At 44.7% G+C, this 14,200-nt stretch overlaps 3 protein-coding genes across 3 annotated transcripts; all 3 read left to right on the top strand.

Annotated features, from left to right (window-relative positions):
* Window positions 1–1,071: 1,071 nt before the first annotated feature.
* Window positions 1,072–3,532, top strand: PPTG_23451 (hypothetical protein; the record flags this gene model as incomplete). Its single annotated transcript, XM_008910683.1, has 6 exons — window positions 1,072–1,272; window positions 1,609–1,633; window positions 2,110–2,244; window positions 2,870–2,973; window positions 3,083–3,229; window positions 3,296–3,532. 6 exons carry the CDS (start codon window positions 1,072–1,074, stop codon window positions 3,530–3,532), a joined length of 849 nt encoding a protein of 282 aa, XP_008908931.1.
* A 20-nt stretch (window positions 3,533–3,552) lies between these two features.
* PPTG_23450 (hypothetical protein) lies at window positions 3,553–4,001 on the top strand (the record flags this gene model as incomplete). The annotated part of the gene is made up of 2 exons (XM_008910682.1): window positions 3,553–3,773; window positions 3,818–4,001. The coding sequence occupies 2 exons, from the start codon at window positions 3,553–3,555 to the stop codon at window positions 3,999–4,001; spliced, it is 405 nt and encodes a 134-aa protein (XP_008908930.1).
* Window positions 4,002–6,015: 2,014 nt separating this feature from the next.
* PPTG_23449 (hypothetical protein) lies at window positions 6,016–6,967 on the top strand (the record flags this gene model as incomplete). The annotated part of the gene is made up of 4 exons (XM_008910681.1): window positions 6,016–6,045; window positions 6,269–6,483; window positions 6,546–6,568; window positions 6,948–6,967. 4 exons carry the CDS (start codon window positions 6,016–6,018, stop codon window positions 6,965–6,967), a joined length of 288 nt encoding a protein of 95 aa, XP_008908929.1.
* Between the last annotated feature and the right edge of the window lie 7,233 nt (window positions 6,968–14,200).

Raw genomic sequence — 14,200 nt, 5'->3', positions numbered from 1 at the left:
CTGTCTAGAATTTAAAGCTAGCGGCTAGGTATGTGTCGCGTCGCGTTTGTAAGTGGTTACTGTAGACGATGGCAGACACGAATGCTGTCGAGTCTCACTACACAGTGCGATTTCGGTTGGGGTCTATTGGAGGGAGTGCGTTGCGTTCGGCGACTGCAGTTAGCAGCTTCCGTTTAGCACGTGCTGATCTGGTGGTTTGGTATGGACTTTGCAGTAGCTACTTGGCTATTCACAGGAGGGGCTAACGTTAGCAGTGTGGCCTTGCCTCTAGGTCCATGACGGTGATGTCCGAGTATCACCTCTATAAATTGATACCTACTAATTGTGTATAACTTTCGCTGTAGGACGAGTTCGAGTTCAGTGTGGCAATAAGCTAGAGCAGCACCGGAAGACAGTGGCGGCGTCCTTGCGTTCGTACATGTGTGATGAGAGTTTGTGTGATGTGTTTTATACTCCCTTGATGTTAAAGGAAGGTGATGTAGCCGAGGAAATTGCAGTAGTTAGAGGGCTCCTTCACGCTTCAGTAATAGAGTAGCAAAGCGTGATGATTTTGAGGCAATGAGGGGAAAGCTATGGCGACGCAAAAGAGACTGCTGAAGACGGACAAGAATGGTATGCTTTACTAAACTTGTCAAACAGTCAGCAAAGTATGATGAATAATCTTTTGAGACCGAGCAATTAGCAGGAATCCAAGTACATGCAGGTTCTGTGGGTGATAGGTTAGCCAATTTTCCAGGCTATTTGTTAATTTTGACCTTCTGATTCCGCTTTCATTGCGTCGACAGTTTGCGTTTTCAACGAGCGGGACGAAAGCTGAGATAACGTATTAGAATCAGATTCTCCTCAGCTTGGCGTGTTGTTCTGAACAGCTTAAGCTCTTTTATATATATATTCCAACTGCCGTATATAAGCATCGTGGAGTATCGCTTCTTTTCAACGCTCAGAGCGCATTAACCTCCTACGCAGAGATGGCATAAAAATATTCGAAGGACTCTTATCGGGATAAAAATATAAATTTATACTTTTTATCATTTTATCGGTTAAACCCTTTTAAATCGGATAGCACAGGAGATGAAGAAGCACCCAAGCTGCACTAATAGTGTCCCGCCCAAGTTGTCACCTCATTGGCCAAAGAACACGATGGCCGCGGCGACCAGCGGCTCTACGTCCTTCGTTCCCACTCTTGTGCTTGCGAGACGTCTTCACTCGACTGAATATCTGACGTCAGTCACGGCCAAGGATGACAACGAGGTCATCGTTCTGACAAGAGCAGTATTACTATCAAGATGTGGGCACGCCGCGTGCCGTTGTGGACGCCAACTACCGAAATCGTTACTCCACTTGTAATACAACACTACGACATCAGCCTAAAGGTGCTCAAAGCACCATAAGTGTGTACTGAATATATAAAACACTTTAACTTAATTGCTAATAAACAAGTGTTCAATTATGCAGCGGATATGAAGAGCTTAGTAACCCCCCCCCCCCCTTTTACTGCTAATGATACCGACGAAAGCGAGGCGGTTTTGGAATCCGAGATTTCATCTAAAGACGCCACAGAAGGTAGCCAAAATGCTTACTGTGGGAAGTTTGTTTTGGTTTATGTAGCTTGTCTACAATGTTACATTCTTAGGTAAGTTGTGTGGACGTAAGCGTCAACAGAGAACATGGCTTAATTCCCAGAGCACGAGGTCTAAATCGTTCACATCGGGAAGAAAACTTTGACGTTCACCAACTGAGCCAGGTAATATGGCTTAACCGGCATTCCCGAGCTCTATTTATAACTTTCTGAGGTGACGTGGCTGTTGTAGTAGTTTGGAGTGAGCACTATGAGAGCTAGTATCGATGGAGACGCTGTATGAGAAGCTGTAGCCTTAAAAAGATTTTCTCCTTCTTTAGAGCTTCCAAAGACACGGAAAGGGGATTTACTATTATCGTGGTTCTCATATCCAACGTTCACGTGGGCTCCTGAGCGCTTGTCGGATACGCGGAAGGCATCCTGTATAGTGCAGGGTTGTGCGTGCACTCCATTCGTGAAAGAGTATACACACCGTATAGTGGACGACGTTAAGCACACAGTACTTCACTTTGCTTGGTATGCGTGTGCAGGTCTGTCAAAGGGGACCATGTTCTCTACGATCGACGACGAATACTTGACCAAAACAACCCTCCTTGTGTTTCCTTACCTGCTGGCATGCAAGAGCGGTATCTCCAAGGAAATGTTTAGTATCGTGTACGACATAAGTATGTTGACAACGAAGGGGATATCTGGGACTATCAGCAACGTTTTGAAACGTCGTCAGAAGCGATATTACTACGTTAAAGCTCTAGTTGCTGTGACTACAGAATCTAAACAACTACAAGATCCCAGTTTTTCACCACCTGGACTGCCTACCGTTAAAGATCATCTGAATCGCAACTCATGTTTTGACGAAGAAACCATTCAGGAAATTCGGTTAGAGCGGCCCAAACTCTGTTTCAGATTGTTGGAAGCTCAAATTGCTCATGCGAAGTGCAAAATACTCATTCGAATTGATCATTCCCAGAAATTTTGCAGTAACTGAAAGGTTTTGGTTCTGGTGGCGAAAAAGGTCAGCTATCTAGTGTGCGGATGCTTCTCTTAGTGCAAAATGAAGTTGGTGAAATTGTAGCTCGAGGGCTGACACGATCTGAAAACCAAGACGAGTCAGCAGTTATTCTTCGTTTGGTTGTGCTGCTACTAGACAAGCTGGCAACTCCTGCTCCAGTCTATGTGTGTGTGATGATGCTAACAAGACCCGCGGAATGGTGGCTAAAGTGTTTTGAGCAAATGTCGAAACAAAGCAAGATCCTTTTCACGTAATACAGGAATTTACTAAAAACCTGATAGATAAACCTGAGCGCAAGGCGTTGGCTCAAAAGCTGTCCTCGGCGCTATATGATGTAGCGGGAAGCAATCGTAGTCCAGAAGCAATGGCTTCCGAGTGTCTATCTGTAATACGCGAAATAAAACTGTCCAGTGTACGAGCTGATGCTACAACATTAGAAAACTGCATTGCCGTCAATATCGCTCAGATACTGAAGGGTGATATGTACGTTAAAGAAAACGAGTATCTGGAAGAATGGAAAGCGCATTCGAATAGTCTCCACCAGTCCATTAGAAGCAGTTCACCCCAAGTTGAGAAAGTTGTTCGGTCGGATGGTGTCGATTGAAGTAAGCATGCGTATCCACGACATTTTCCTGCTAAAGGTTAGTTTTGTTATTTTGTTGATAGTGTGTTAACCATTCTCTCTAATCGTATTTGAGTTTTTGCAGCATAACCTGAAGACCGGAGCAAAGTATAAGCGCAACCCATCATTTGCAGAGTTTGATTTCATTACGTTGAGCCAAGCAATTGTTTATTGCCGTGATGTGCTGCCGGATTCATCCCAGACAGAGTACTTGTACAAGTTGTTAACCCGCCAACCTTCTCAAACTAGCATTCAAGAGCGCTTGCGACCTGGTGGTGCTCAGTTGGAGTCAATCGTCAGTGGGAACGCTTGTACAACCTGACGTCAATCTCAACAGTCGTAATGGAGGCATCCATGCTCAGCAAAAGAGCCCCTTCATCGGATATTCGACAGCTACTTGCGTCAGCGTACATGAAGAAAAAGAAAATCTCGCAGATTGATTTTGTAGAGCAGCTTAGACTTGAGCCCGAGATCGAAGCTCGAGCAGATATTACTTCAAACGAATTTCCGTTGTTGGAGCAATTACGCAGTGAGCAACTATCATTGAATAAGGAAATATACTGGTGAAACAAGTGTCGTGCTGTAACTACATTGTACAATGCTGCAGTTCGTCAATTCGATACCCCCAGTTTGAACTGAGGAAGCGCAGCTTTCGCACGATTGAGAAGAATCTCGTTGCCATAGACGTCAAGTTAGAAACACGAAAAACGTTGCCCTCCAAGCCCAGTATACTTGGCATCAACAAGGACAAGATAATTGATGACCAAGCGGACTCGGAGGATGGCGACTAGTTCCTGACAAAACTTTTCAATTTGCTTCGTGAGAAAGGTGCAATAAAAAGAGAACTCAAGTGTTCTGCAATGTATTCGATTTAGCTGCTTGCATGTGCGCAATTTTTCCGACCAGGACAGCAAAACAATGGCTAATTCGCCGCTGAACCACTCTCCGTACTACTGAAAATCGTCGCTAGCATTTGAAAACTCACGTAAAGAAACCTGGAACTGGAGCCACACTCGAAAGCAAACAGATTGACTCCAATTCATCGAGTGGGGATGCTGCTCCACCAGTAATTAATATCTCGGATAGATGCAGTCTGCCTGACGTTATCCAGCCGAATTTAATCCCCGTCATTACTCCTATACCACCGCTATTTACTAGTGGAAGCGCTCTGGCCTCAGCTTTAAACGTTTCGGAATCAGAAGCAACTTCAGTGCCACCCCTAAAATTATTTCTGCTAGTGAGTTTGCAGATTCAATACCACGATCGAATGGTAAATGGGCAAAGGTCTTGCGGGAATACACCAAGAAAAACTCGACAACGCAGTTGAGTGCTGAAAATCTACGCTGTCGTCTGAAAAATGAAAAAAAAACCGGTTTTCTGATGCAAAAGAGCAACTAGCTCCCGCGAACGATCCCTTAACATGCTACTCGAAAACAAAAGCTGCTACTACTGATATAGCAAATCGCTCCTTCCACCTAGATACGAGTTCTTCAATTATCACTACAAAGAAAAGGCGTGCTGCGTGTCGAACCCTGTCATGACGCCAAGCTAAAATGTGGACCATCAGCAAAATTTAGGCCTGTGAGTGCCGCGCACAATCCAATCCCACGATCACGTCGTTCTTTGCTTCTGTTACGAGTCACAACACCAATGCCGATATCCAGTAAATGGACATCAACCAAAGTCACGTAGGCAGAGTCCAAACAGCTAAAGTTCATTGCCATCATGTTTTTGTTTCTACTACAAGTACTACCATTTTTTCCCTCGTATTCTCACAGCACATCGTTCGTGGCTATCCAATTTCTGATTGTCTGAGTCCAGCAGCGCTCATTGGTTGACTATTCTCGGAGTGCCCAGGATATGTAATCAGCACAAACATCGGTGCACAACGGTGCTCAACGGTGGACAGCGGTCGCAGGACAATCTCGAGAATTCCGGTCAAGCCAGTAATATGATGTATAGATTTTGGTTGCCTTGTTACAAGCCCCGTCTGATGATGTTATGTATCACTTTACATTTTTGTACCGTAATTAGCTGTTACCAACGCTGACAATCGCATCCCTCGACAGCGCCGTACTAGCACTTGGAATGAGTGTGCCAGTTTGACTGAAAATGCCAAGTTAGTGACTAAGTTGTTACCTCCGTTTTTTGTTGCTGGGGAGTACCGACTGGCTGGCAATCATGGATGCGCATGCTTACGAAGCCAGTTATTATATCCATTTCCTGGCTCGTAATTTTTAAACGATAACTATGTTTAAAATGTAAGTAATTTTATTTACGTACGCATTTTGACTGTGCTGTATTCTCTGACATAGCTTTACAATTTATTTTTATTATTGTTTGTTTGATATCTTGAAAAAGAGATTCCCATTCCAATCCGCTTCAAATGGACACTTTGTACGTTTCGGTGTACTCACGGGTGTCACCAAAAATCAACGTCCAAGGGCAAGAGACAGCATTCTGTCCGCTCTGTAGAATATCCGGCTCGTTCTGCTGCCGTTGTTGTGGATTTGGCTGGCCAGTGGATAGTTATTGTGGAAAAATGAGGTATGTTGGTCAATTTCACTATTATTCCCTATTTCTTATATGTATAATATTCGCAGACACGAACTCACAAATACGTGTCGAGCTCTGATATCGCGAGCTCCTACCTGGGTGTCGGCTCGACTGACTGCCACCCAAAAGTCCCGAGCATCCTATCGAACATGGTCGATGCAAGGGAAGAGCCTGGTGTTGTTTATCAGACTACTCTGCAAAAGCGCTGCTTCGAGCTTTGGGGTGACAGTCTAGTTATGGACTGGACCCATGGCTCAAATTATCTCGGATACCCGCTTGGTACGACTCACCGTTATGTGGTGCAATATCGCAGTACTGTATTACTGTCTGCACTATTCGACATTTGATGTTTTCTAACCTTTATACAATAATTGTTACCATCCAACGCAGGTAGTCTAGTAGTCAAAACACCAACAGGCCATGGAATTCCTGTCTCGATTTCATCGCTACTAATGAGACGTTAGCAATGATCAAAGAGATTTCTTACTTTTTTAATGCTAAGAGCCCGCGCTGGACAAATACTTGCACGTTTGTCATCGACAAGGACTTCGTTGAATGGGCTATCATCGAGTCTAGTTTTCCAGATGCCAACGTGCTACTGTGTCAATATCAGGCTATGACGTACTGGAAGACTAAGGTTCTCTCTCGTCGATGCTATAATCTCACACTCAGTCAGCGTGACGTCCTCGAGACAATGGTTGTGGGAATGCTGAAGAGGTACATACCATGTATACAATATTATTCCATCACTGGCTGCTAATTTTTTAGATATTTGTCAGCAAGATCGACCTTTTCACGAGTGGTACAGATTTTTCAGTCTATCATGACGAAGAATTATCTTTGCAGGTGTACTTCGATGAAAACCGGAAAAGCTGCACCGACATGTGGGTGAACTACACCAGAGGACAGTATTTCTCAGCAACGAATACAACATATCGCGTTGAGGCTAACAGGTTTTAAGTGAATCGGTTCGTTGGTCATCGACCACGATGTTTTGCTGCGCTCCACACTCATCAACTCTTTGTACTTCGGCAGTTTTTGTCGGCGATCAACTGGCATGCATCTCACGTCAAATATGTGCTGTCCCCACGTTTTTAAAGGCTGCATCTTCTCGCCTGAGTAACTACACCTACACACTAATTCGGAAGGAGTACAACATTCTCCACTGCGACATGTCGTAGACTGGATTTGGAAAAAATAGTGACAAAGAGTGACAGTCTACACGAATTGTCGCTCTTACCGGTGTGATACGGAGTTGGGGAGGTGTTCGTGTTTGTTTTTCTCCATTGCTCGATTACCATGCCACTCGCCGTCAAAAATGGTTTGCAACTGCGTTGACTGCCGCCCAAACCTGTGGAAAATCGATGGTGTACGACGCAAGCAATGAATTTGTTTTCGGGTTTTAGCGATCTCAACCGTGTAATCTCATCGGCCATCAGCCATGCTACGCTCCAAGGCCGAAATAATAACCGAATGAGGCATTACAACTTTCCGGGTTCGTCGCTGGCGGAAGAAGGCATCGACCCAACGCAACAAGTGGATACTCAGGGTGCTCTGGAAGTTTTACACCGCTTAAAGGTAACCAGTTAACTTCGACTGTGGCACTATCTGTTCATAACTGTCCTAGAGCAACCTTGCAACCTCTTAACCCTTTCAGCACAATTGGTTCCTGCGGGAATTTCTTGTCATCCTCCTTCGGAAAGAGTATGCGTTCGTGAAGAGGTGCATCTTCTCGCCGCCGTCATCTTCTTTCGATTCTTTGTCTTCGCCACCGTGGCTGCTCGCTTCACTGTATCTACTTATGCAAGTAATTCTTGCAACTTACGATCGTTGCTATCTTCCGTTGCCGCCAAAACTTCCTCCCGAAAAGATACGATGTCTTCAACTTCGAACAAATCTTCATCACCAGTTACACCATCTGCGTCGATCGTGTTGGAAGATGGATCGTACTGTATATTTGCGTAGCAGCTGCTACCAGCAGCGAAGTAGTGCACGAGCTTGAGCTGCGCCGCTCTGGTGTGCCAAACGCGGCTACCCTTGCGGCTTCTCTTGATGGTATCACGAGCTTGGCTGAGTTTTCGACACTTACATTCACTGACAGCTTCTTATATATTTGCGCAATGCAGCGATCCTCCAAACTTTTTCTGCTTCCACCGTGTTACGTAGCGCTGTGTGGATAAGAGCTAGCTCTGAGAAGTATCGCTCATACGTTGCCATATTACGTTAATGGAGAGAACAGCCAGCGCTAGATTTGGGAGGCAGTGGGTAGGATAAACGCCTTCCAGTGTTGCCAAAACGTGGCTAATGGAGGAGGTGAGAGCACTTTAAACTGTTTCAGCTTTACTGAGGAACTGCCCATGTACGCGCCACCAAACCAGTGGTCCAGCTTTCTATCAATCGTGGCTGGCTCATCGCCGAGAAGGTGTCAATAGTCGTATTCAGCAATTTCGCATATGTTGCGACGTCCTGATATTTTCGTATCTGCTAACTGAGGCGCGTTTGATATTAAGGCGGGTGTAGATAGAGACAGAGCATGAAGCGTGGCTGTTTATGTGCCGCCCATGGGGCTTCAACGGATCTAGATGGCCGACGCGGTGAATGCTTGTACTGCAGGTTTCATGCAGATCTTGAAATACATTTACTGCATCAGCGAGAGTGTTTTCGTCGTTTTATAGCTTTAGTAACGCAAAACATATCGCGTAAGTCACTTGCTCTGTATACTGAAGCGAGACCCAAATCCTATCCTTCTCTAAAACAGACAATTCCGACGTATAATCCGGATCTTCACGAACTTGGTGCCAAAAACATGCAATGCTGTTCATACGCTGAGAATTGACGCAAAGCAACCTGCATAGAGTCCCAACGCGTCGTGCAAAGAGTTTTAAATTGCCGATTTGCATCATACGTCTGTATTATTACCTTTTGGACTCGTGGTAACCGTTTAGCTGTTGAAGAGTTTATAAATTTTACGACAGCTTGGGCTTGCTGTGATACTTTCCGAAATGAGTCAACCCGAAGAATTATTTTAAGCAGGTTATTAATATCGAGCGCTAGGCACTTCAGAAGCGCAACGCGTGGTCATCGCAGAGCTAGAATTCTTCAAGTGCGGGCGCTTTGACCATCATCATCTGTAACGACGCCACCAATAAGCCATCCTATGGATTCAGCTTCTACCATCAATATCTTCATTTGTAGCGCTAACCCCAGACCATCATGGCGGGAACCAGGTGAACAAATTCAAAAAGACCAAGGCTCTCAAAAGAAGTTGTTTAGCGATATTTTTTTTTCCAAATTTCGCTAAGTAAACTCACACGCCCATCCGTTCTTTGCTGGAGATCCATCCGATTCTTCTTTGATCATTCTTCTTTATCACTATTGAGCATCTTTTTGGTGGACCGATGCTTTTCCAGCATAGGTCCACCAAAACGATGCTCTCAACGGCTCGTGGATTAAAGTACTCGAAAGTCGAATTGTAGAGCCCTTTTTTATAAATGTGTCAGGCAATCGATTCTCTGCTTGAAACTCGAGCAGATGTTTAAATAATGATGCCGACTTCTTTGAGTGAGAGCGGTGGTGAACGTGGATCTTCAATGTCTGTCTGAGGCGGCGCAGAGTTTGTTCTCAGCGCTACCGTAGCTTCTCTTGCCATTCGAGATGCTGGTGTATGCGGACAACACATCAGATGTTTGCGTAAAGAGACTACGCTGCCGTGGACGTTCTTGATACTGAACCCTTCTGCAGCGCGGCTGTCTTTCTTCGCTAGACCTTCTTTTTGCTAGAATACAATGGAGGCAGAGATGGTAAAACTCATTGTGTTGGTTACACCGTTCCTCCGTCATCTTGATTTGAATCCACACGTAGTCTGGCTTCCTCCCCAATATCTGCAATGCTCCGTGCGTGGCGATGAAATCTACAACGCATAATCGACAGCAAGGTTGAAGGCAAAGATTGATTGAAGTATAATAAATCACCAGTTAGTATCTACCGCGCTGTATAAAAGAGTGATATGGATCCATACAAATAGCAAGAAAATAATATCGCACTTAAATGAATAAGAATATACAATATTTAAATATTTTTTGTGTGATCTCTGCCTACACCCAAGCGGTTATGTGAAAACACCACAGCATGTTTATCTAAGGTGGCTCGAATTAAGGCAAAAATAGTAGCATCAAGTACAAGCAAATCCTGAATATAACCAGACGGTATTAAAAATGCACAAAAGTACCGGACAACACGGAATTCCTGCAACCAACAGATTTGATGCAACCGGGACGTAAAAGGTGATGGGCAACCAAATTTTCTAAATTGACACCCCACCCCCAACTAACCTCTATTCTTTTTAAAATACTAAGACCAATTACAAAACGACTTCCAGAAAAAAGAAAAATGTTTTTTATTTAGCAGCTAGTTCAGGTGTTGGAGGCGCAGAAATGATAAATTTACCGTCCTTCGTTCTGGGACATATGGGAATAAGGCCTGCCTTCACGAATCCACGGCGAATCGTGTCAGGTGGCACCATCCTCCAAACCTCTTCAACAATTTTGTTATTGGCCGACCCCTTTCAGATGCATTTTCGCTAAAGTCATGCGTTGTGTGGTGCTGAACGTAGTGTTCACGATACGCGTGTTTAAACACACGCATCACTGAAACGTCCATGGGCTGAGCTAGTCCTGTAGCACCTGCTAGGATGAACTCCACGTCGGTCATTGCTTGCTGGAGCTGTTCTCGTACGATTCCCATCTTGTGGACTTTAGGCTGTCGAGTAGAAGTAGACGGCAAAACGTCACCGATGGCGTCCATACCTACGAGTAATTATGTCGGTTAATAAAAATAGAAATAATATTTAAAACATCACTAAACTTACATCTTTTACCCATTGAAGCATAATGCGTTCATCACAATACGCGTTCTTTTGGGCTGTGAGTACTACACGGTCAGCAATGTGATGCTCATTCTGCTGTACTTCACAGTGAACCGGGCCCCCTTCGACACCACCAAAAACAATAAAGGCAGGCAGCTTGTCGCCGTTAGCTGACGTGCAAAGAAAACGCTAGCCCGAAAAGAATTCTCCGACATCCCTTCAAATGCAATATGTTAAGACAAATTAAAAAAAATAGCGTAAGAATACATAAATACCTTGGCCAACATCGACATCTCGCTCCCCACGGAAAGTAATTGTTGTTTTCGGGTTCATGTCAATGTAAATCGACGTCTGGTCCATGTTGTAGATATGATTGAACTTATCACTTCCTGTTTGGGCCTCCAACTTGTAGCGCATTGCGTGCCCAAACTCATCTGCTACAATCTAAATAAAACAATTTTAGTAAAAAAATAAAATTAGATAAATAAAAATATACAAATACCGCTACCTGCAACTCAGAACGTTTGCGCTGTCCCTTGTGGGTAATTCGGCGCACGGACAGCTTATTTCGGACTCGGAAACGACGCAGGTACTCAATAGCAGCTTGCTCTGAGCGGTCTTCTAAAAAACGGTTTTCTAGACGCACGCTCATTAGCAACAGACACCTTGTTGTTATGGCCCTCACTTTATATTTACGCATGTCGTTCACCCATTCCAGCAGCCTGCAGTCGTAAACATCCATTGTTAGTAATCTAAAATTAAATAGTCATTTTTCCCGTACTGTTTTTCAAGGTCTGGGAAGTTTACTTTGGGCCCTCTGCGTCCGGGGAGGGCACTTTACTGGTAGCACTCGCTGCCTCGATTTCCTTGCGGCGTTTCGTCCATCGATAAAGAGTCGTGCGGTCACATCCATGCTCTTCAGCAAGCTGCTTCGAAACCCTCAGCGGTGCTGGCATCAATAATTGCCTGCAGGCGTTGCGCATTTGTGTGCTGCGCGACGCGCATTTTCAAATACATAAATTAGTGGGAGCCCACATCAAAAAATAATTGCATAATAGCCACTAATTCCCAGAGCCATGTGACCACTATTTACCAAGTTCGACTTTTTACAAATCCTATTGTTGGAGTTTTTACATCGGTTGCAGGAATTCCATGTTGTCCGGTAGGTGGATTCTAGACATGGGCAAACCCCGGCAAAAAAGTCCCGAGCCCCCCTCCCCTCTTTCAACCAGTGTATGCTGGATATTCCAAAAAAAAAAAAAATCAGAGGGGGTAGAAAGCAAGGGTGGCGTCGAAGAAATATGTCCAGCTAGAAACACCCCGGGAGCTCAAGTTGACCAACACCTGAAAGAACGAGGCCCGGTCGAGAATGAAGCACTTGGCGTAGGGGCACGCGGCCTTCATGGCTTGTGAGAAAACCAGTGATGATTTTTTTGCAATGACAAGAGCCTGTTTTGTCCAGTGGGTGCAGCTCGAATAATTCGCCAGTTTTATCTCGGCAAGTACGCTTAGAACCACGATACCAGGACGCGACTATCTTCTCAATACCAAGGCAAAACAGTCCGCAAAAACCGTTGAGTGCTTCTCGAAAATTCTCCAGATTCTTCATTTGAATGCTCGAAGAGCGAGGGAGGTGCTACCTGGCTGATGAGGATGTAGATGAAGGTGCAGAAGAAGAGATATGGCGTTGAAGCCGAGACGAGGGTGTTACGTGCGACATCTACAACTACAGGATCGGAGGAGAACGTGGATAGAGGGAGGATTTTCGTTCCACGACAGAAAGGCATAGAAGCACCAAACTGTTCGAGATACCATCACCAACATTGCCAAGATACCCCGATATAAATGCCTTCGTATACAACGTGTATTCCTATTCTAACGGTTCAAGGTGTCGTTTACGCAAGACTTTACAACATGGTGTTTCTTCAACATGTTATCCGCAAGAAGCTGCAACATCTCGCGGCGGCTACAGGTACAGCATCTTCTCCGTGCGTCAAGTTGTCAAAGTGAATATCTTATATCGCATGCTACTACAGGAGCTCCACAAAGTCACGAGCCCCAGTCACGCCAGATAATACGCTGAGGCATCAGCCGAAGAATATGAGAAGCTAGGTTCGAATTGCGACGAAGCGGTGACTAAGGGATTGTCTGTGGCAACAAGAAGGCATTCCAACATGTTTGAAGCCAAAGCGGGGAGGTGAACGTGTAGATAGAATGGCGGACGATAAACCGGATTTGAAATAGCGAAGGAAGAGAGATTACTGAAGAGCGCGGAGCTGTAAGCGAAAACAGTCGAGTCAACAACATAAATGATGTTAAACGGTAGATACAGAATACGTGGCGGAATTTATCCACGAATATTGAAGCTGATTATCGGAAATGGGGCCGGAATATAGTCTTGGTGAAGTTTAAAAAATAACAGTCTCGAGTTCCTACGCGTTACGAATTCGGAAAATTATCATTTATCATTGGAAGCATAAACAACCGATTGCCTTGTGTTTGAGCCGCCTCATCCTAAAGGAAATGAATTCTCTCAACGCTGCGAACCAAAGAACGTACAATCATTCTCGGATTTTGGAAAGCGCTGCCGAGAGCACCTGCGTGAACAGCTAACAGTTCGGTTTCCTGAAGAAGACAGTAACGAAGCCAAAGCCTTGCTTCTTGGTCCGCGCATTAAGACGAAAGTTTTAAGTATTGTCAAGGATCGCTCACTACTCGAGCGAGCCAAACGTGAACTTCAACTTGAGCTCGACGAACTGTATCACAAGTTGTTTTTCCGTGTTACGACCGAAGAGGAAAGCAAAACTAGTACCATGTGTGAAACCATTTCAGGGCTTGTGAGTACACGTTACAGTTCAAATAGCGCAATTCACGCGCTACTAGAAATCGAAGTTCCTACAGAAGTAGGTAGAAACTGACGATTTGCACGGTGATCTACTGCTACGATCTAGAAACTCGTTGAATGACTGGAATAACTTGCAGGTGAATTAGCCTGTAAACAAAGCACGCCTGGTAAACATACATTGCTACAGTTGTATCACGATGTCGATAATCTTGCTGGGTTCAGAGACAACGAGAGTTCATATCCTGGAATAGATATCCTAGCTAGAATTTACTTTGATAGCCACTTTATTTACTGCAGCACATGGGCGCTTTTTTCAGTATTAGAAGCTGCGTTGTGAACGGTTTGCGGACAGTCTAGATGAAGACAGAGTAGAGATGCCGTGTCTTATGAAGTCCAATTGGTTGGAGTATTGAATACTCCGGAATAACGCGTAAGAGTGGAGGAAGTCTTGCGTATTTCCGCGATAGCGCAACAGCTACTTTCTCATATTCGAATTCAATATCTCTTTATCTGATATGACACTTATATCGCAATGACATAAGTGTCAAGCCAGGGGTCTTCTTTTCGATATGATTTTAATTATCTATCAGGATCACGGATGTGTGGTGAAGCGCCAGTTGGCTTTCACGAATAAGAAAACTGATTGATGGGAAATGACCCGATCCAGCCCTGAGACTCATGGTCGACGACGGTGCGTCAGTGATTACGTCATCATCGGTGAGGAT

The sequence above is a fragment of the Phytophthora parasitica genome, assembly GCF_000247585.1.
Source record: "Phytophthora parasitica INRA-310 unplaced genomic scaffold supercont2.38, whole genome shotgun sequence".
Lineage (NCBI taxonomy): Eukaryota > Oomycota > Peronosporomycetes > Peronosporales > Peronosporaceae > Phytophthora > Phytophthora nicotianae.
Note: the sequence above shows the minus strand (reverse complement) of the source record. Positions and strands in the feature narration are given on the sequence as shown.